Raw genomic sequence first — 20651 nt, forward strand, 5'->3', positions numbered from 1 at the left:
TTACCTCGTACCCCTGTACATCGACTCAGTACTGGTACTGTATATAGCCTTGTTATTACCTCGTACCCCTGCACATCGACTCAGTACTGGGACTCTATATAGCCTTGTTATTACCTCATACCCCTGTACATCGACTCAGTACTGGTACTGTATTTAGCCTTGTTATTACCTCGTACCCCTGCACATCGACTCAGTACTGGTACTGTATATAGCCTTGTTATTACCTCATACCCCTGTACATCGACTCAGTACTGGTACTGTATATAGCCTTGTTATTACCTCGTACCCCTGCACATCGACTCAGTACTGGTACTGTATATAGCCTCATTACCTCGTACCCCTGCACATCGACTCAGTACTGGTACTGTATATAGCCTTGTTATTACCTCGTACCCCTGCACATCGACTCAGTACTGGTACTGTATATAGCCTCATTACCTCGTACCCCTGTACATCGACTCAGTACTGGTACTGTATATAGCCTCATTACCTCGTACCCCTGTACATCGACTCAGTACTGGTACTGTATATAGCCTCATTACCTCGTACCCCTGCACATCGACTCAGTACTGGGACTGTATTTAGCCTTGTTATTACCTCGTACCCCTGCACATCGACTCAGTACTGGTACTGTATATAGCCTCATTACCTCGTACCCCTGTACATCGACTCAGTACTGGTACTGTATATAGCCTCATTACCTCGTACCCCTGTACATCGACTCAGTACTGGTACTGTATATAGCCTTGTTATTACCTCATACCCCTGCACATCGACTCAGTACTGGGACTCTATATAGCCTTGTTATTACCTCGTACCCCTGTACATCGACTCAGTACTGGTACTGTATATAGCCTCATTACCTCGTACCCCTGCACATCGACTCAGTACTGGGACTGTATATAGCCTCATTACCTCATACCCCTGCACATCGACTCAGTACTGGGACTCTATATAGCCTTGTTATTACCTCGTACCCCTGCACATCGACTCAGTACTGGGACTCTATATAGCCTTGTTATTACCTCATACCCCTGTACATCGACTCAGTACTGGGACTCTATATAGCCTTGTTATTACCTCATACCCCTGTACATCGACTCAGTACTGGTACTGTATATAGCCTTGTTATTACCTCATACCCCTGTACATCGACTCAGTACTGGTACTGTATATAGCCTTGTTATTACCTCATACCCCTGTACATCGACTCAGTACTGGGACTCTATATAGCCTTGTTATTACCTCGTACCCCTGCACATCGACTCAGTACTGGTACTGTATATAGCCTTGTTATTACCTCATACCCCTGTACATCGACTCAGTACTGGTACTGTATATAGCCTTGTTATTACCTCATACCCCTGTACATCGACTCAGTACTGGGACTCTATATAGCCTTGTTATTACCTCGTACCCCTGCACATCGACTCAGTACTGGGACTCTATATAGCCTTGTTATTGTTATTGTTATTCATTATTTGCTGTGTACTTATTCCTTGTGTCACTATTTATATTTTTATTTTACTATTTATATTTATCTTAACTCTGCATTGTGGGAAAAGGAACCAACAGGACGCATTTGACAAACACAATTTTACTTGATTGGTGTTGCGACATCCTTTATTTAACCTGCAGCACTGCATTCCACACCAGATGTACCGCACAGTTTCAATGTGATGGTATTTCATTGTAAATCTGTTTCAATGTGATGGTGTTTCATTGTAAATCTGTTTCAATGTGATGGTGTTTCATTGTAACTGTTTCAATGTGATGGTGTTTCATGGTAAATCTGTTTCAATGTGATGGTGTTTCATTGTAACTGTTTCAATGTGATGGTGTTTCATTGTAAATCTGTTTCAATGTGATGGTATTTCATGGTAACTGTTTCAATGTGATGGTGTTTCATTGTAACTGTTTCAATGTGATGGTGTTTCATTGTAACTGTTTCAATGTGATAGTGTTTCATTGTAAATCTGTTTCAATGTGATGGTGTTTCATTGTAACTGTTTCAATGTGATGGTGTTTCATTGTAACTGTTTCAATGTGATGGTGTTTCATTGTAACTGTTTCAATGTGATGGTATTTCATGGTAAATCTGTTTCAATGTGATGGTGTTTCATTGTAACTTTTTCAGTGTCATGGTGTTTCATTGTAAATCTGTTTTAATGTGATGGTATTTCATGGTAACTGTTTCAATGTGATGGTGTTTCATTGTAACTGTTTCAATATGATGGTGTTTCATTGTAAATGTTTCAGTGTGATGGTGTTTCATTGTAAATCTGTTTCAATGTGATCAAATCAAATCAAATGTATTTATATAGCTGTAACGACTGTCTTCTGAAATGAACCAAGGCGCAGCAGGTATGTGAATACTCATTTTTTAATTACCCAACAAAAGGAGTAAAGCATCCACAGGAAACAATAAACGTGACAGCAGCAACAGTTTGCAGGCTAAAAAACGCAGTGCAAAACAACCACCCACAAACCCCAGTGACAAACAACTCCTACATATATGACTCCCAATCAGGAACAACGATTCCCAGCTGTTCCTGATCAGGAGCCACAAGACACACACAAGACTGCCACGTCCTGACCCCCAAACTACTACACCAGCTCCATCTGCTGGTCAGGACGTGACAATAGCCCTTCTTACATCAGCTGATATCTCAAAGTGCTGTACAGAAACCCAGCCTAAAACCCCAAACAGCAAGCAATGCAGGTGTAGAAGCACCTGATGGTGTTTCATTGTAACTGTTTCAATGTGTTTCATTGTAACTGTTTCAATGTGATGGTGTTTCATTGTAACTGTTTCAATGTGATGGTGTTTCATTGTAAATCTGTTTCAATGTGATGGTGTTTCATTGTAAATCTGTTTCAATGTGATGGTGTTTCATTTCAGTTTATTATCTACTAAATACATAAAAGCAAAGTAAAGTCACATCATGCATTTTGTTTAGACCTAGTGGGTGTCTCTGTGTGTGTGTGTGTGTGTGTGTGTGTGTGTGTGTGTGTGTGTGTGTGTGTGTGTGTGTGTGTGTGTGTGTGTGTGTGTGTGTGTGTGTGTGTGTGTGTGTGTGTGTGTGTGTTTGTTTTCCTATTGTCAGGAGCAGAATGTCCTAACAAGTGACCAGAATGTCCTGACAAGATAGGAAAATAAAACAAAATCTGAAAAGATAAAAATGCAAATTAAGGTTTAGGCTTTGGGGTATGATTAGAAGTTAGGGTTTGGAGTTAAGGTTAGGGTAAAGGTTAAGGGTTAGGGGTTAAGATTATGGTAAAGGTAAGGGTTAGGGGTTACGATTAGGGTAAAGGTAAGGGTTAAGGGTTACGATTAGGGTAAAGGTTGATGGTTAAGGGTAAAGGTAAGGGTTAGTTTAAGGGTTAGGGGTTCAGAAAAATAAGATTTTGAATGGGAATCAATTTTCACTCCTGAAAAATTCCTGAGCATTAATGTAAACATGGCGGTGTTTGTGTGTGTGTGTGCGCGCGCGCGCATGGAGTTTGTCCGTGTCTATATGTGCGTGTGCGTCAACATGTGTATGCATGTGCAGGTTGTGTTTTGGTTTCTAGCCTGCCCTCCACAGAGCACATAGCGTTGTTCACTGTTTATCATGGGAGTGTTGGTTTCTAGCCTGCCCTCCACAGAGCACATAGCGTTGTTCACTGTTTATCATGGGGGTGTTGGTTTCTAGCCTGCCCTCCACAGAGCACATAGCGTTGTTCACTGTTTATCATGGGGGTGTTGGTTTCTAGCCTGCCCTCCACAGAGCACATAGCGTTGTTCACTGTTTATCATGGGGGTGTTGGTTTCTAGCCTGCCCTCCACAGAGCACATAGCGTTGTTCACTGTTTATCATGGGGGTGTTGGTTTCTAGCCTGCCCTCCACAGAGCACATAGCGTTGTTCACTGTTTATCATGGGGGTGTTGGTTTCTAGCCTGCCCTCCACAGAGCACATAGCGTTGTTCACTGTTTATCATGGGAGTGTAGCATAATTTGAATCCCAGAGCCATCAAGGTGAAAAATCTGTTGCTGTGCCCTTGAGCAAGGCACTTAACCCCAATTGCTCCAGGGGCCGTGACCCCAGTCCCTGCGGGTATCTTAGGGGGAGTTTGGAAATGGTGACCCTGGCTGTGACCCCAGTCCCTGCGGGTATCTCAGGGGGAGTTTGGATATGCAAGAAACACATTCCCATTACACACTCGTACAAGAAACATCTACAAGTGTGTATCAGAACAAATATAAGCACTAATTAATGTTGGGCCAACGTTTGGAATAGTGTAATAATATTAGACAGGCGGTGTAACATAGCATTGCTTAAATATTTCCCATGTAATGTCAATGGGGTTCTAACATGGCTGCCGTAGAATGTTGACGTGTCATGAAAATGCATCATAATGCAGAAGCCTCACTGAGACAACTCTTTAGACACGTGACTCTGGACTAGACCCTGTTCTGTTCTCTGTGCTTTATTCTCAGTCAACTCCAGTTTCATTCACCTCTGAAAAAAAGAGGACATGCTCGGTCCTGTATGGGAGAATGTGATCTCTGGATTGCGTCATATGTTTGGAATTTAGGGGGTTTATGACTGTTTGCTGTGCTGATGTAGGGTTAGGGGAGATGAGATGGGAGGCTTGGAAAGGGAGGGGTTGCTGTCTGCTTGTGAAACCCGCTCACACTCTCACTCTCTCTCACTCTCTCTCTCTCACAAGGCCCAGGGTCTGTAACCCTGGTGCTCAGCAGCAAGGTCCAGGGTCTGTAAGCCTGCTGCTCAGCTCGGCTCCGGGCCTGGCCACGTGAGACCCTTAGAAAGATGAGCAAGAACAGAGGAATCTCTTTGTTGAGCAGGCCTCGGCTTGATTCAAGGATTAGATAAACCAGCTGTGACTATCTGCCTCACCCAATCCCCCTCCTCCTTTTCTCTCTATCTCTCTCTCTTTCTTTCCATACATTTCTTGACTTTCCATCCCTCACCGTTCATCTGTTCATCTGTTCTACCCCCTCTCTCGCTTTCTCTCTCTCTCTTTCTCTCTCTCTTTTTCTCTCTTTCTCTCTCTCTCTCTCTCTCTTTCTCTCTCTCTGCTAGTCTTTCTCAACAATATGAGTTAGACTGCCCTCAGTGCAGCTGAGGTTTTCCCAGAGTAATGTTGAGAGAGAGAGAGAGAGAGAGAGAGAGAGAGAGAGAGAGAGAGAGAGAGAGAGAGAGAGAGAGACCATCTTTACACTTTCAAAGCATGGTGACATGGCAGGATGCAAGGATCCTGAACAAATTGAAAAAAGCAGAAGTTGCTATGTGCTGCAAAGACATGAAGGGGGTGGGAAGGGTCTGAATTCATTTTGGAGGATTGCGTAAGAACTCTGCGTGGGCCTGGGGTTTATGTCCAGGGTTTGTAAACTTGTCAACCCCAAGTAACAACATGGATGGATCACACACACACACCGTACGTTTTACTATCCTTGTGGGGACCTAAAATTGATCTCCATTTCAAATCCTATTTTCCCTAAACCCTAATCCTAAACCTAACCCAAACCCTAACCTTAACCCCTAACCCAAATTGTAACCCTAATTGTAACCCTAACCCTAAGTTTAGAATAGCCTTTGTCCTGGTGGGGATTTGGGAAATTTCCCCGTTCTAGAGAATTTTCCTTGTTTTACTATCATTGTGGGGACTTGTGAGGATTTCCAGTTCCCATGGGGATAGTAATACATGCATCTAGTCAACAAGTCAACATGTGGGATTGCCATTGCTGAGTGTTTTGCAAGTTTTTGATTATTGTTGACTGTGAGCATGTATCACACTATTCACTCCATGAGGGATTTTACCCTAAAACCATCTTTTTCTTTCAATCTAAGTGGGCAATAAAAGAAGGCCTGTGCCAGTGGCTCAGCCCAGCAAACTGTGGTGTTTCCCAGGCACAGTACTCTGGCAAGGCTCCAGGCTCTGCTTGGGCCTATATCCAGAGGGCCAGACTCCTGGGAACAGTAAGCAACAAGAGCTTTGAAAACAACCAGAGAGAGAGAGAGAGAGAGAGAGAGAGAGAGAGAGAGAGAGAGAGAGAGAGAGAGAGAGAGAGAGAGAGAGAGAGAAACGTGTGGGGGAAGGGGTCAACACATTGGGAAAGATTTAGAGACGACAGGGTTAGTAGACGATAGATAGGAGCCAGGGCAGAGAAACTTAACGGGGGAGTTTATACCACTTTTCAACCTCATATTCATAATCTTCAGCACCACACCAATGTCTATGTTTCTATTTTCTGAAGTTATAAAGATAAGAAGAAGAAAGGTCCTATAAAAAGTGCAATCTGATTACATCAGCCAGGGGGATGGCATTTTCCTGCTTCCTGTGTGACTGCAGATGTCATGGTCCTCCCCACTGTTTTATTTTCTTCATGTTTTTACTTTCAGTGACACCATTAAATTGCACCTTTTTTGTGTGTATCTTTTTATCTGCAGATCATAGAAATGCAGAGCACAGAAATGCGCTGTTTTCACATACAGTACGTAGACACTGGTATGGTGCTGAGATGGTGAATATGAGGGAGAGAAAGTTTCAATGTGGCATTTCTGAAGAAACATGAGGATGTGCAGTAGGGTTTGAGTGACACATCAAAACCTTCTCAGAACTTGACGATGTACGTTGTCTTTGTCAATGCGAAGTGACTAGGCTCAGTAGAGGAGGTGGATACAGTACAGTGACTAGGCTCAGTAGAGGAGGTGGATACAGTGGTGTGACTAGGCTCAGTAGAGGAGGTGGATACAGTACAGTGACTAGGCTCAGTAGAGGAGGTGGATACAGTACAGTGACTAGGCTCAGTAGAGGAGGTGGATACAGTACAGTGACTAGGCTCAGTAGAGAAGGTGGAGACAGTGGTGTGACTAGGCTCAGTAGAGGAGGTGGATACAGTACAGTGACTAGGCTCAGTAGAGGAGGTGGATACAGTACAGTGACTAGGCTCAGTAGAGGAGGTGGATACAGTACAGTGACTAGGCTCAGTAGAGGAGGTGGATACAGTACAGTGACTAGGCTCAGTGGAGGAGGTGGATACAGTGGTGTGACTAGGCTCAGTAGAGAAGGTGGATACAGTACAGTGACTAGGCTCAGTAGAGGAGGTGGATACAGTACAGTGACTAGGCTCAGTAGAGGAGGTGGATACAGTACAGTGACTAGGCTCAGTAGAGGAGGTGGAGACAGTGGTGTGACTAGGCTCAGTAGAGGAGGTGGATACAGTACAGTGACTAGTCTCAGTAGAGGAGGTGGAGACAGTGGTGTGACTAGGCTCAGTAGAGGAGGTGGATACAGTACAGTGACTAGGCTCAGTAGAGGAGGTGGATACAGTGGTGTGACTAGGCTCAGTAGAGAAGGTGGATACAGTACAGTGACTAGGCTCAGTAGAGGAGGTGGATACAGTACAGTGACTAGGCTCAGTAGAGGAGGTGGATACAGTACAGTGACTAGGCTCAGTGGAGGAGGTGGATACAGTGGTGTGACTAGGCTCAGTAGAGAAGGTGGAGACAGTGGTGTGACTAGGCTCAGTAGAGGAGGTGGATACAGTACAGTGACTAGGCTCAGTAGAGGAGGTGGATACAGTTGGACAGTGAGGTTATTGAATCATTTAGGATCCAAAATGGAAGAAAACAGGACGAAACAGTGAGGGACCTACCTGAATTTGTCCAATAGAATCTCTTGTTTTCGTTGGTAAAACGTGTTCAGTGGCAAAACGTTTAGCTACGTTGTACACTAACGAATACACCCAAGGAGTTGTCTGTGGTTAGTTGTCATTGGTGCACTCTGCCTAACAGTAGCTTCATGGATGAACATCCTCAGTTGACAGTACGTTCACTGTCTCATTCCCAAGGCCGGAGGCGAATCAAACTGTACTTCAAAGAAACAAAATATTAATCACGGCCCACCACAGAATGAAACGGTGGCATTTATAGCCGTGTAACTGTTATAACCAGGTCTGTGTTTACTACAATCATCAGTGCATAATATTTACCTGTATTTCTGGTACGGTATATGAAATAGAATTGACTACAATAGAATCAGACTTTACTTGTCTTGTGACGGAAATTCATATTTGGCTCTGCAAACACATGCAAAGAGGAGCCCAGGGTCATGTAGGGGTTAAGTGCTTTGTTCAAGGGCACAGTGGTAATATGTAGTAATATGGTAGTGTCGTGTCTTTGGCTATGCCGGATTAAGTGATATGACATGCTAACTTATAAAATGATTTCTCTGTAATTAATATTACCTGATTAAGCTAATCATGTAAATGTAATTAACTAGAAAGTCGGGGCACCACGGAAGAACGTTTATAGAGCCGTTATCTTCCGAATAAACTCTTAAAATACTTTGTAATATTTTACATCGATAGCAGTCAATATTAACCCTTGTTTTATTTTCAGTCTCATAATGAAAGTTGTAAGTTCTTGGCTATCTTCACGAACCCTGGCTAACAAGTTGAATCAGCAATACAAAATTGGGTTTAATTATTTATTTACTAAATACCTAACTAATCACACAGAATTACAAATACACAGAATACAATGATGTCATACAGAATTCACCCCTGGTGAACGGAACCTGTATGAAAGCTGGTTACACAAAGGAAAGGGGGTTGGGCTTGAATGAAAGAGCGGGAAGATTTAGGAACAAAGAAACAGCAGCTATGCTATCGTAAATACATTATCTTATGCATTCTAAATTACCGCCCATTTGGAAAAGGAAAATGCAATAAATATTTACTCTGAGCTGCGCTTCGGTAGATTGGTCGTAGATGCTGGCCGGGTTGGCCAACAGATCTTCCTGTTTTCGGAAGAATGTCAATGGTGGTCCATTGGATACATGGTGGTATCTTCGTCTGGTTGTTAGACTGGATCCGTCGTCCGTCCTTTCCTAACCCACGTTAGCAGCGGCCGCTGCTAACTCAACGGCTAGGAAGTAGCACTTCTGTAGTGAATAAGCTCAAAGTTCATACCAGTTCATACCAGAGCTCACGCCGAGGTTGGCTTAGTTCTGTACTTGACATGTGTGTCCTTCTAACGTATAGGCTGCAGACCTCCAGTACTGGAACTACCTGGTTATCTTTTCGTCAAAGGATTATATAGTGGGGAGGGGGAGGGAGGTGTTTCATCGTTTATAACCCGTCTCTTCACAGGGTTGGGTTACTGATCGAGCAGGGCACTTTCCTTATGAAAACCCAAATCTCTCATTCGGAAGCTAAAATTACATTTAATCTCCTAACAAACATTTTCAATATCAAACATTTCAATTGCATAACAATTCCATGTGACTCTGATAACTAGAGGGTGTATACTTTCTCAGATACAGTTTATGTCGTCCTGTCATCAGTCATAATGTCTCAGATGACAACCGAACTGACATACATACTCATTACGTTCCCAAGCATATTTCCAACTGGTTTTATTAACAAAATATGTGGTACCTTTCTCCATTTGTTTGATGTTCCCAGACTCTCTATATTTAACAGGACAGCAGTCCATCAGTAGGGTCAGTAAGAGAGGGGAAGGGGGAAAGGTATTTATGGGGGGGGTCATAAACCTTACCCACAGGCCAACGTCATGACAGTAGCTATGAACCAACAACCTTCCAGAAATTGTGATGGGTCATTTGACTAAAACTCTCTCTCTCTCTCTCTCTCTCTCTCTCTCTCTCTCTCTCTCTCTCTCTCTCTCTCTCTCTCTCTCTCTCTCTCTCTCTCTCTCTCTCTCTCTGTCTCTCTCTCTCTCTCTCTCTCTCTCTCTCTCTCTCTCTCTCTCTCTCTCTCTTTCTCTCTTTCTCTCTTTCTCTGTCTCTCTCTCTCTCTCTCTCTCTCTCTCTCTCTCTCTCTCTCTCTCTCTCCCTCCCTCTCTCAGAGATGTAGCCTCTGTCTACATCTGTCCTCAGACATTTAAGGCCCACCATGCTGTTCTATCTGCTGCTGGTCTTTCAAGCCAATGCCAATGCCCAGATCGACCCAGGTGAGTCAGCTGCTGTTACTCCACACGCTCCCCCATCCCATTGTTGCCAGTCATACCACACACCTATTAGACCCTGGACTGGTCCCAATTCTCTCTCCTTCTTCCTGAAATGTGCACTTGTTCACTTCCCTTCACTGATTTGAAAGGAAGTGACTGGTGTAAAAAAAAATATGATGAAAATTCCCACTAGCACATGCCACCAATTATCAAATGATTTTAAGTTTGTGGGCAGTATTGAACAAGTGGACACTTCAGGAAAAGGAGATATTAATTGGGACACACCCCATATTTAAGTCTCCCCTCTTTAAAACCCAACTGTAATTTCCTTCCATGGGATTTCAGAGTTCTTATTGTTGTTAACCTAACTAACCCTACCTACGTCAATACCTCAAACTCTCTGGCACTTATCCGTCCACGTACACACAAGTATACACACACTGACCATTCAGTCCCTGCAGACTGCATATAGATGCTACATTTCACAGGTCCATTTTAAAAAGTACTAACTAAGTAAGGCAGTGTAGGCTGAAGTTGCTTCTTGACGTTGATCTTGGGTCAGTAGCGTTCTCCTCACTAATGGTTGACGTTATGATTGGGGGAGGAGAAGCTGATCCCAGATGTACATTTTTATCATTTAGCAGACACTCTTCTCCAGAGCAACGTGTAGTTAGTGCATTCATCTTAAGATAGCTAGGTGAGACCACCACATATAAGCCATAGTAAAGTCCATTTGTCCTCAATGCCGGAGACGGTATGACTAGTAATGACCTCCGATTCACTTTCTGCTGGCTCTGACTCCTCTACGGCAGCACACTGCCGCTACCCTCTTGGCATGGAGGATGGCAGGATCAAAGACCATGCCATCACCGCCTCCAGCCAATGGTACGAGACCACCGGGCCACAATATGCCAGGTAAGTGTTCATTGATTACAACACAGTGCCAGTGTATGAAGTGTATTCTTAATATAATTATCTTTCTTTATCTTCCTCTCCGTTCTCCACTCTCTGCTATTTATCGGTTTAGTGGTATGCCAATCTGTTGTAACTTATTGCTGATGAACTTTCCATACATTTAGTCATCATTTAGTCATCTTTCCATACATTTAGTCATCTTTTAGTCATCATTTAGTCATCATTTATTCATCATTTAGTCATCATTTAGTCATCATTTATTCATCATTTAGTCATCATTTATTCAACATTTAGTCATCATTTACTCATCATTTAGTCATATTTTCATAATCCTTTAGTCATCATTTAGTCATCATTTAGTCATCATTGAGTCATCTATATAGTGTGTAAAAACATCCAAAATTGTATGACATCATATTTTATGTATGTTTATGCATATGTACCAAGATGTTCAAATAAACCTAAACCTATCTGGGTGCAGGTTGAACCGGGAGGAGGGTGACGGGGCGTGGTGCCCAGCGGGGCTCCTACAGCCCTCTGACACCCAGTACCTGCAGGTCGACCTGGGCCAGCTCACCTTCCTGACAGTGGTAGGAACCCAGGGTCGCTATGCCCGGAACTCGGGTAAAGAGTTTGCCCGCATGTACCGCCTGAACTACAGCCACGACGGCCAGCTCTGGAGGTCCTGGAAGAATCGCCTTGGCAATAAGGTGAGGGAGTGAGGGAAGTGAGGAGTGCAGGAAAGGGAAGTGGTGTGAAGAATGGGGGGAAGGGAGCAGAAAAATGTAGTGTTATGTTGTTTCCAACTATTATGAGTCATTCTAAAGGAAATCTTTTTATGCTGAAATGATTAGAGCACAAACATTATGAATTTGGCTGACAAATATATAGAGTATGTTTAGTTTAGTGGTCAAATACAGTTGTAGAGGTGGAGAAACAGCAGAGAAAAGGATTTTGTCCAGTCTAGGCCAAAGAAATGTCCTGAAGGTTTTGGAATGATTGTAAAACCAGGATGTTTTACATTGTTGTGTTGAACCACGAGACAAAGTGTAAGAAGGGATTATCTAGGGTGTCGTTTGTTATATAATGTATGCTATTTAGCAGACGGTTTCCATCCAGCAGTACATGCGTATATTTTCAAACCCATAACCTTGACAGCACCAAGCTTTACCAACGGAGTCACATAGGATCGTTCTGGGATTGAACTGGTTCTAATGTCTTGTCAGACGATGGAGGCGAATGACAACGCCTATGTCTCTGTGATCAAAGACCTTCACCCGCCCATCATCAGCCGCTACGTCCGTCTCATCCCCGTCACCAAGATGCCCACCACTGTGTGTATGAGACTGGAGCTGTACGGCTGCCCCTGGCACGGTGAGAGCAGGCATACACACACACGTACACACAACCACAGAATGCATTATGCTACACAACATTTCTCACTATTTCTCACAGCATTTCACAACATTTTGTGTGTGTGTCAGAGGAGGCTGGTGGGAGGAGCTATAGGAGGACGGGCTCATTGTATTGGCTGGAATGGAATAAATGGAACTGAGTCAAACATGTGGTTTCCATATGTTTGATTTGTTTGATAACGTTCCATTGATTCCATTCCGGCCATTAGATTGAGCCTGTCATCCTATAGCTCCTCCCACCAGCCTCCTCTGACACACACACACACACACACACACACAAAATGTTGTGAAATGCTGTGAGAAATAGTGAGAAATGTTGTATAGCATAATGCATTCTGTGGTTGTCTCTCTGTTCAAGTAAAAGGAAGGTATATCAAATCAAATTGTATTGGTCACATACACATGGTTAGCAGATGTTATTGCGAGGGTAGCGAAATGCTTGTTTGTGTTGGGACACGATAAAGTTAGGTGGTATTGGGTCTGTGAACACACCACAGGGGGATTAGGGATCGCTGTGTGTGTGTGTGTGTGTGTGTGTGTGTGTGTGTGTGTGTGTGTGTGTGTGCGTGTGCGTGCGTGTGCGTGTGTGTGCGTGTGCGTGTGTGTGTGTGTGTGTGCGTGTGTGTGAGACTGTCTGATCAGTGAAAATGATGACTCAGAACGGAGTCTGTCTCCACTCCTCCTTCTCCTCTCTACCACTATCCCCCTCTTCTCTGTACTGTAGACGGCCTGACGTCATACAGCTCTCCTGAAGGTCAGCTGATGATGCCTCCTGGGTATCCCATTGCCAGCCTCAACGACTCCACATACGACGGCGCCCACGAACGAAGGTAGGCCTGGTGCCTGCATACGCACCGTCACACACACACATAATGAACCAGGCAATGTCAGATTCAGAGACTTGCATCTCCAGATGAAACAACAAGCCGACAAATACCAATAGAATTTGATCTGAAATGCACTACAACTCTATCCTTTACCCTGTTTTGATTTAGTTTCCCCTCCTTAATATATAAAGCGCTTTGAGCACTGGAAAAACACTATAAATCCAATCAATTATTGTGCCTTCCTTCTCCCAAGGAAACTGTCTGGGGGGTTGGGTCAGCTGACGGATGGTGTGATTGGTCAGGATGACTTCCTGGTGACGCGGCAGTACCATGTATGGCCTGGATACGACTATGTGGGCTGGAGGAACGGGAGTCTGGGCTCTGGCTATGTGGAGATGGAGTTTGTCTTTGACAAGCAAAGGAACTTCACCTCCATGAAGGTACCAAAGTGCATCCTAAAGAGAAGGAATGGGACAGACGAGGTTAAGGACAGAGAAGGAATGGGACAGACGAGGTTAAGGACAGAGAAGGAATGGGACAGACCAGGTTAAGGACAGAGATGGAATGGGACAGATGAGGGTTAAGGACAGAGAAGGATTGGGACAGACAAGGTTAAGAAAAGTGAAGGAATGGGACAGATGAGGTTAAAGACGGAGAAGGCATGAGACAGACGAGGTTAAGGACAGAGAGGATTGGGACAAGTAGTGTTCCTGTCTGTGTAACATACTGGCCTGTTCATATGAGGTGGTGTTTCTGTCTGTGTAACCTACTGGCCTGTTCATATGAGGTGGTGTTTCTGTCTGTGTAACCTACTGGCCTGTTCATATGAGGTGGTGTTTCTGTCTGTGTAACCTACTGGCCTGTTCATATGAGGTGGTGTTTCTGTCTGTGTAACCTACTGGCCTGTTCATATGAGGTGGTGTTTCTGTCTGTGTAACCTACTGGCCTGTTCATATGAGGTGGTGTTTCTGTCTGTGTAACCTACTGGCCTGTTCATATGAGGTGGTGTTTCTGTCTGTGTAACCTACTGGCCTGTTCATATGAGGTGGTGTTTCTGTCTGTGTAACCTACTGGCCTGTTCATATGAGGTGGTGTTTCTGTCTGTGTAACCTACTGGCCTGTTCATATGAGGTGGTGTTTCTGTCTGTGTAACCTACTGGCCTGTTCATATGAGGTGGTGTTTCTGTCTGTGTAACCTACTGGCCTGTTCATATGAGGTGGTGTTTCTGTCTGTGTAACCTACTGGCCTGTTCATATGAGGTGGTGTTTCTGTCTGTGTAACCTACTGGCCTGTTCATATGAGGTGGTGTTTCTGTCTGTGTAACCTACTGGCCTGTTCATATGAGGTGGTGTTTCTGTCTGTGTAACCTACTGGCCTGTTACATTAGATGCAGAACTTTTGCCAAGTGTGACGATTGCATTTATTTCAATGAAAGCTTGAGGTTTGAGCTGCTCAGTGTAAATTATATTCTGGTTTCATTTTCAACATTTTGACGAGCAGCTCACACCCTACAACAATAGGATGAAGAGGCTCACGTTCTTCTCATGTTGGTCAAAAGTTACTCTGTATAGAAATATTAAAAAAAAATCAAAAAAACATACTGACTTCCCAGTGTAGTTCGTATGTAACTGTGGTCTTCCCTGAACAGGTGCACAGTAACAATATGTTCTACCGCGGGGTGAAGATCTTCTCCTCCGTGTCCTGCTCGTTCAAGCCCCGTCTCATCGCTACCTGGGAGGCGGAGCCGGTGGAGTTCCGTACGGTGCTAGATGACCGTAACCCCAGCGCCCGCTATGTGACCGTGCCTCTGGGACGGCGTAATGCCAAGGCCCTGCGCTGCCGCTTCCACTTCGCCGATGTGTGGATGATGTTCAGCGAAATCTCCTTCCAGTCAGGTAGGAGGGGAAGCAGAGAAATATCTACCGCTAAGGCATGGTTCACTTCCTTCCTTCCTTCCTGACTTACTCCTCTTCATCCCCTGTGGGATGTAAGGCTACAATGATCTACTTCCAGTGCTATCTGTCCTTTGACACCTGTTGAGCCCCACCAGGCACGGTTCACTGGAAAACAGTTAAAGACCTGTGCAATATGTAGAAATACCCACGCCATTTCCTGGGTTTCAGAAACAATGTGCAGAGAATCATTGAACCATCTAAACCCCTGTGAAATTATATATTCTAATGTTCAGTGTCGTATGTGAACACAGGTGATAATTTGAAGAGTTTGGTTCCAAAACGCTATATATCTATTTTCTGAAATGTTGGTAAATTAGCATTTATTGTTTAAAGAACTTGAGAGAGATTGGTGTATTTTTTCACTATCTAATCATGACATTTATTATTATTTTTTTTTTTTCACCTTTATTCAACCAGGTGGGCTAGTTGAGAACAAGTTCTCATTTACAACTGCGACCTGGCCAAGATAAAGCATAGCAATTCGACACATACAACAACACAGAGTTACACATGGAATAAACAAAACATACAGTCAATAACACAATAGAACAAAAGAAAACAAAAAGTCTATATACAGTGAGTGCAAATGAGGTAAGTTAAGGCAATAAATAGGCCATGGTGGTGAAGTAATTACAATGTAGCAATTAAATACTGGAATGGTAGATGTGCAGAAGATGAATGTGCAAGTACAGATACTGGGGTGCAAAGGAGCAAGATAAATAAATACAGTATGGGGATGAGGTAGGCAGATAGATGGGCTGTTTACAGATGGGCTATGTACAGGTGCGGTGATCTGTGAGCTGCTCTGACAGCTGGTTCTTAAAGCTAGTGAGGGAGATATGAGTCTCCAGCTTCAGAGATTTTTGCAGTTCGTTCCAGTCATCATGAGGTTGTTCAATGACAGACATGTACTGTACTTGTAAGGAGTGCGCTGAGAGTCGGGAACCAAGTTCAGGGAGTGAGTGTTTTAATAAATAAACGGAACGTAATACAAATCAAGAAACCACGAACAACGCACAGACATGACACAGAAACAATAACGCCTGGGGAAGGAACCACAGGAAGTGACATATATAGGGCAGGTAATCAGGGAAGTGATGGAGTCCAGGTGAGTCTGATGACGCGCAGGTGCGTAACGATGGTGACAGGTGTGTGCCATAACGAGCAGCCTGGTGACCTAGAGGCCGGAGAGGGAGGACACGTGACAGTATTTGATTCAAATCTATCACTTGATGGATTCATTTCAGAGAGACAAATAAAACTTTTTTTTTTGCAAATGCAATATATCTGCCTCACTCTCAGAGAAATGAGTAAAACTGCTAGGTTTATCACAGTCAAATGGAACTAATAACTATATTTTTATAAAGAAATGTACAAATGATATATTTGTGACATCAATATTTAAATGTTTTAAATAAATAATTCAATACAGTAATATGAGGTCTGTATGTAAAACATTTACATTTGAATTGTTTGGCATTTAGTAGATGCTCTAATCCAGAGCAATTTACAGTTAGTGCGTTTTAAGATAGCTAGGTGGGTCCACCACATATCACAGTTAAAAATACAGGATACGAACATTCTAGCAAAAAAAATGATATTTAGTGTTTTGCAAAAAAATTGTTTTTGTTCATACACATACTAGGAATAAAAAATCTGAGAACAGTAATATTTTACACACACACATGAAGGTACCCATAAGCAATAATTTCTGATAAAAAAACACAAATTTGAAACATTTGTGGAAATAGCGTTTTTGGAAATAAACTCTTAATTTGTTCCTTTTGTCCCACAGCAGACACCGTGATTCCTACTCAGATAACCCCTGTGGTGACATCCCCCTGGCCCATGGAGGAGAGCTCCATGCCCACCACCCACAAGACTGGTAACCTTTCAACTCTCTGCTTCCCCTCTCACAATCCTTACCATAACCATTAATGGAGAAAATGCAAAACTGAGCATTTCGGGGTAGTCTCTTCGAAAAAAGGGTTTTTCTCCATTGGAGAAAACTTTTTAGTTCCAGGTAGAACACTTTTTGCTTCCAGGTAGAACCATTTTTGGTTCCAGGTAGAACTCTATAGTTTTCACTATGGAAATAACTTATGTTATATCCTTGATCGTTTATTAAATATTTGTACTACTGGCTATAGAACTATATGTATTTTTTTTTGCCAAACAAATGAAGTTAGTCAACTCCTTAACTCCTCCCCCTCAGTGACAAACCCATCAGCCAAGGACCAACCGGATGATGGGAACACCCCTATTCTGATTGGCTGTCTGGTGACGATCATCCTGTTGCTCGTAGTGATCATCTTCCTGATCTTGTGGTGCCAGTACGTGTGCAAGGTGCTGGAGAAGGTAGAACAGACTATATTCTGGATACCCACATCTGTCATAACCCTTTTTGACTAGCAGGTTGAACTGAGAAGGCAGAAGGGGATGTGAAAGATTGTGTTCTCTGAAGTGAAGAGGAAAATTCAGCAACTCTAGAGGCCTGGAAAGTGTAAATTATTTGTATTTCTCCTCGGAAATCTAAATAGCATAATGAAGCTGTCTGTTTTTTGCACGGGCTGTGTCTTAATCCACCTCATCCTTCGATATTCACCTTCCACATCTGCGGTGGAAGGTGGAAGAGCTACAGCGGTGTTTGTCAGACCAGGAGAAACCCCAAAAATCAGTCTTCTCATGAAAACGTCTGTAGAGTCCGAACGGTTTGGCTTACAAACTAATATGACCTTGGGACTCGTCTGAAGTCGGTACCAACTTCTGTCTGTAGCGTCCCAACAGTTTGGGTTACCACCATCGAAAGGTGAGACTGTCACGTACATGCCAGTTGTTTTGCTCTAGGACGCCCACAAGCCTCACAAGACTCGACCGAAGGTCCCCGGTACCAGTTTTAAACAATCATGGAAGTAGTTTAGTGTTTAAACAATTGGTTAAATATGGGTAAAAAAAGTATATAATTTCCTGATCTTTCTTATATCTCTCAGATATAGGTCAGACACTTTAAAACAAACTTCCTTTTGATACATTTTTGGACTATCTGTTTTTCCATGTATGAATGCTATTCAATGCGTATCTATGCGTATCTAAGGCCGAATTCAATGTTTTATTAAATTCAAAATCAAATAGCTAAATGATCCATGGTATGACCATCTTAAAACAATTCCATATGTTATCTTAATAGAAACCCAGCCCGGGCCGTTACACCTTAGGTGTGTTTAAGTGTTTTTATAAAACAACTTCCACTGCCCTCCAAGAGATGCTGAGTTTCCTCTTCACTTCAGTTCGCTCCTCAATTTATGTGCCTTGGAGAGGGAGGTAGTGGTAACGTTCCCTTCGCTAAAGACTGTGATCCCTGCCTGCTTCCCGCCCCAGGCTCCACGCCGTATCCTCGAGGAGGAGGTCACCGTGCGCCTGTCCTCCAGTAGTGACACTATCATTCTGCAGACCCCTCCCGTGCCCCCCCGGGTCTCTCAGATGGACCACCCGTATGAGCGCATCTTCCTCCTGGACCCTCAGTACCAAGACCCAGCCGGCCTCAGGAACAAGCTGCCTGAACTGTCTCGGAGTGCAGAGACCTCAGGTGAACACCTCTCGCTTTTCTCTCTTCCTCTCCTTTCTCCTCCCACCTTCATCTTTCTTTCAATCAAAGGCATCATGTTACTTCTTAGTCCTTATAGTTCACATGTTGCTGTGACTGTTACTCGCCTCTTACAAATCAACTTGTTGATCATGCCGCCTGCTTCTCTGACTCTCAATATTCTCTGGAATGTTGTATGTTATGCATGCTGATCTGTTGTTCAGACTCTCTCTCTTCTTTACCTTCCAGTCCTCCTCCATATCCCTCTAGCCTCTAGCCCTATGCCTTTATGACCTCTTCCTGACCTCTCGTCACAACCGAAGGCCCCTCTCGTGGTAAGAGATGAAAGGTGTGCCAATATGAAGACCCGGAATGGCCACCCAATGATGATTGGAAATGTTGAAATGCCAGTGTCTCTTTGAATAGTTTCTATTTCCGTTTTACTATCAGACTATAATATCAGAATGATATAGAAGACTATAGTGGTGGAGATGGGGAATGTCCTCCTTGTCTGTTTTGAGGCTATAGTTCCTTCCCCTTCTGTGTTCCTGTCTGGGACTGCCAGGGTCTGTTCCTGTCTGGGACTGCCAGGGTCTGTTCCTGTCTGGGACTGCCAGGGTCTGTTACTGTCTGGGACTGCCAGGGTCTGTTACTGTCTGGGACTGCCAGGGTCTGTTACTGTCTGGGACTGCCAGGGTCTGTTCCTGTATGGGACTGCCAGGGTCTGTTCCTGTCTGGGACTGCCAGGGTCTGTTACTGTCTGGGACTGCCAGGGTTTGTTACTGTCTGGGACTGCCAGGGTCTGTTACTGTCTGTGACTGCCAGGGTCTGTTACTGTCTGTGACTGCCAGGGTCTGTTACTGTCTGTGACTGCCAGGGTCTGTTACTGTCTGGGACTGCCAGGGTCTGTTACTGTCTGGGACTGTTTTCATTTCATCCTTAGCTTTATGAGTCTGGCACTGTGTTCAAAATGTAGAGTAGGACTGCTGCTCTAGGATCAGTTTAGCCTTTTAGAACTTAATGAACAAGATTACTTGAACAAAGGGGATCTGATCCTAGATCAGAACTCCTACTCTCGGGCCCTGGTTATCATAACAGTCAGGAGCTTAGCACAAACTATCACTCTCTCTTTCTCTCTCCGCCTCCCCCTCTCTCCTCTTTCTCTTCCTTTTCCTCCTCCTGCTCTTCCTCCTCCTTCTTAACATTCTCCTCCCTCCTCCTCCTGCTCTTCCTCCTCCTCATCCTGTTCTTCCTCATCTTGCTCTTCCTCCTCCCTCCTAACATTCTCTCTCCTGCTCTTCCTCCTCCTCCTCCTCCTCTTCCTCCGCTTCCTCCTCCTGCTCTTCCTCCTCCTCATCCTGTTCTTCCTCATCTTGCTCTTCCTCCTCCTTCCTAACATTCTCTTCCCTCCTCCTCCTGTTCTTCCTCCTCCTCATCTTGTTCTTCCTCCTATTCATCCTGTTCTTCCTCCCCTTCCTCCTCCTCATCTTGTTCTTCCTGCTATTCATCCTGTTCTTCCTCCACTTCCTGCTCTTCCTCCTCCTCATCTTGTTCTTCCTCCTATTCATCCTGTTCTTCCTCCACTTCCTCCTCCTCATCTTGTTCTTCCTCCTATTAATCCTGTTCTTCCTCCCCTTCCTCCTCCTCATCTTGTTCTTCCTGCTATTCATCCTGTTCTTCCTCCCCTTCCTCCTCCTCATCTTGTTCTTCCTCCTATTCATCCTGTTCTTCCTCCCCTTCCTCCTCCTCATCTTGTTCTTCCTCCTATTCATCCTGTTCTTCCTCCTCTTCCTGTTCTTCCTCCTCCTCATCTTGTTCTTCCTCCTATTCATCCTGTTCTTCCTCCCCTTCCTCCTCCTCATCTTGTTCTTCCTCCTATTCATCCTGTTCTTCCTCCCCTTCCTCCTCCTCATCTTGTTCTTCCTCCTATTCATCCTGTTCTTCCTCCCCTTCCTCCTCCTCATCTTGTTCTTC

At 44.0% G+C, this 20651-nt stretch overlaps 1 protein-coding gene across 3 annotated transcripts in view; it reads left to right on the top strand.

Moving 5' to 3' along the window:
- Window positions 1-20651, top strand: part of ddr2l (discoidin domain receptor family, member 2, like) — a 56924-nt gene that overhangs the window by 25325 nt on the left and 10948 nt on the right. For 2 of the 3 annotated variants that reach the window (XM_014172634.2, XM_045706760.1), the window contains exons 2-11: window positions 9880-9984; window positions 10794-10896; window positions 11378-11606; window positions 12123-12270; window positions 13036-13141; window positions 13392-13578; window positions 14788-15034; window positions 16890-16979; window positions 17310-17452; window positions 18473-18680. In XM_014172634.2, the coding sequence (XP_014028109.1) occupies window positions 9927-9984; window positions 10794-10896; window positions 11378-11606; window positions 12123-12270; window positions 13036-13141; window positions 13392-13578; window positions 14788-15034; window positions 16890-16979; window positions 17310-17452; window positions 18473-18680 (1519 nt within the window). In that variant the 5' untranslated portion in view covers window positions 9880-9926. The remainder of the gene's footprint in view (window positions 1-9879; window positions 9985-10793; window positions 10897-11377; window positions 11607-12122; window positions 12271-13035; window positions 13142-13391; window positions 13579-14787; window positions 15035-16889; window positions 16980-17309; window positions 17453-18472; window positions 18681-20651) is intronic. The other variant, XM_045706759.1, reaches the window with a different exon arrangement.

Source organism: Salmo salar, chromosome ssa24, assembly GCF_905237065.1.
Source record: "Salmo salar chromosome ssa24, Ssal_v3.1, whole genome shotgun sequence".
Classification (NCBI taxonomy): Eukaryota; Metazoa; Chordata; class Actinopteri; order Salmoniformes; family Salmonidae; genus Salmo; species Salmo salar.